Source organism: Fukomys damarensis, unplaced genomic scaffold (genome assembly GCF_012274545.1).
Source record: "Fukomys damarensis isolate Sample0158 unplaced genomic scaffold, DMR_v1.0_HiC HiC_scaffold_17, whole genome shotgun sequence".
Lineage (NCBI taxonomy): Eukaryota > Metazoa > Chordata > Mammalia > Rodentia > Bathyergidae > Fukomys > Fukomys damarensis.
Window position 1 is genome coordinate 43,797,169 of NW_022900929.1, and position 1,332 is coordinate 43,798,500.

A 1,332-nucleotide genomic window follows, 5' to 3' on the forward strand; every position below is an offset into this window, starting at 1 on the left:
GTTGAACAATGGGAAAAAAAAAAAAAAAAAAAAAAGATTTAAAAAAGATATCGTGCTGTGTATACAAAGATAAATAAGAAATATTTTCTCATTTTCCCCTCTAATTTAAAGCTTTATTATAGTCAATTCTTCTTTTTCTAGGTCATTTGGTGTACTTGACTTGATGAAAAAAGAAAATGACTCTAAGGTGATGGAATTTGTTCTTCTGGGTCTGTCATCCTCCTGGGAAGTACAGCTATTTCTCTTCTTCATGTTTTTCTTCATTTATGTTGCCATCATCCTGGGAAACCTCTTGATAGTGGTGACAGTGAGAGCTGATGTTGACCTGCTACAATCTCCCATGTACTATTTCTTGGGCCATCTCTCCTTCATTGACCTGTGCCTGAGCTGTGTTACTGTGCCCAAGGCATTGGGAGATTTCCTACACCAGGGAAAGACAATTTCTTTCTCAGGATGCTTGGCCCAGATCTACTTCCTCCACTTTCTGGGAGCTAGTGAGATGTTTCTGCTGACAGTGATGGCCTATGATAGGTATGTTGCCATATGTGAGCCTTTGCACTACCTGACAGTCATGAACCACAGGCTATGTCTTCAGTTGCTGTTTGCCTGTTGGTGTGGGGGCTTCATCCACTCTATCACACAGGTCACACTGGTCATCCAGCTGCCTTTCTGTGGCCCCAATGAAGTGGACAACTTTTACTGTGATGTCCCACAGGTCATCAAGCTAGCCTGCATGGACACCTATGTGGTAGAGGTCCTGATGGTCTCTAACAGTGGTCTGCTGTCTCTTATTTGCTTCTTAGTCTTGCTATTCTCCTATGTGGTCATCCTGATCAACCTGAGAACCCACCTTCGTCAGGGCCGGAGTAAGGCACTCTCTACCTGTGCTTCCCACTTAATAGTGGTCAGCCTGATCTTTGTGCCATGTGTATTTATTTACCTAAGACCTTTCTGCAGCTTCTCTGTGGATAAGATATTCTCTGTGTTTTACACAGTGATCACACCTATTTTGAACCCCCTCATCTACACACTCAGAAATACCGATATGAAGACAGCAATGAAGAAGCTGAGAAAAAAAAGCATGCCATTCTGTTGCCTTCTTAAAGGGTGAACATGAAAAGGTATCTTAGAAAACATACCCTTTATTTGGACAGTCTTACTTTATCTTGTATACGCATTAAAACTAGGTAGGTAACTTTGACACAAAAGCAAAAACAGCGTAAAAACATAACGCCTCACTCTTGCTAGTAATTGGAAGTCATAGACATATTTCTTGTTTGCTGAATATTAAGCAGGGGAACCCAGCAGCAGTACTGGAAAACAAATGATAGG

At 41.4% G+C, this 1,332-nt stretch overlaps 1 protein-coding gene across 1 annotated transcript; it reads left to right on the plus strand.

The window, feature by feature from the left end:
• Positions 1-163: 163 nt before the first annotated feature.
• On the plus strand, positions 164-1,111 carry LOC104850444 (olfactory receptor 4Q3). Its single transcript, XM_010607424.1, has one exon. The coding sequence runs from the start codon at positions 164-166 to the stop codon at positions 1,109-1,111; it is 948 nt and encodes a 315-aa protein (XP_010605726.1).
• The last annotated feature ends 221 nt before the right edge of the window (positions 1,112-1,332 follow it).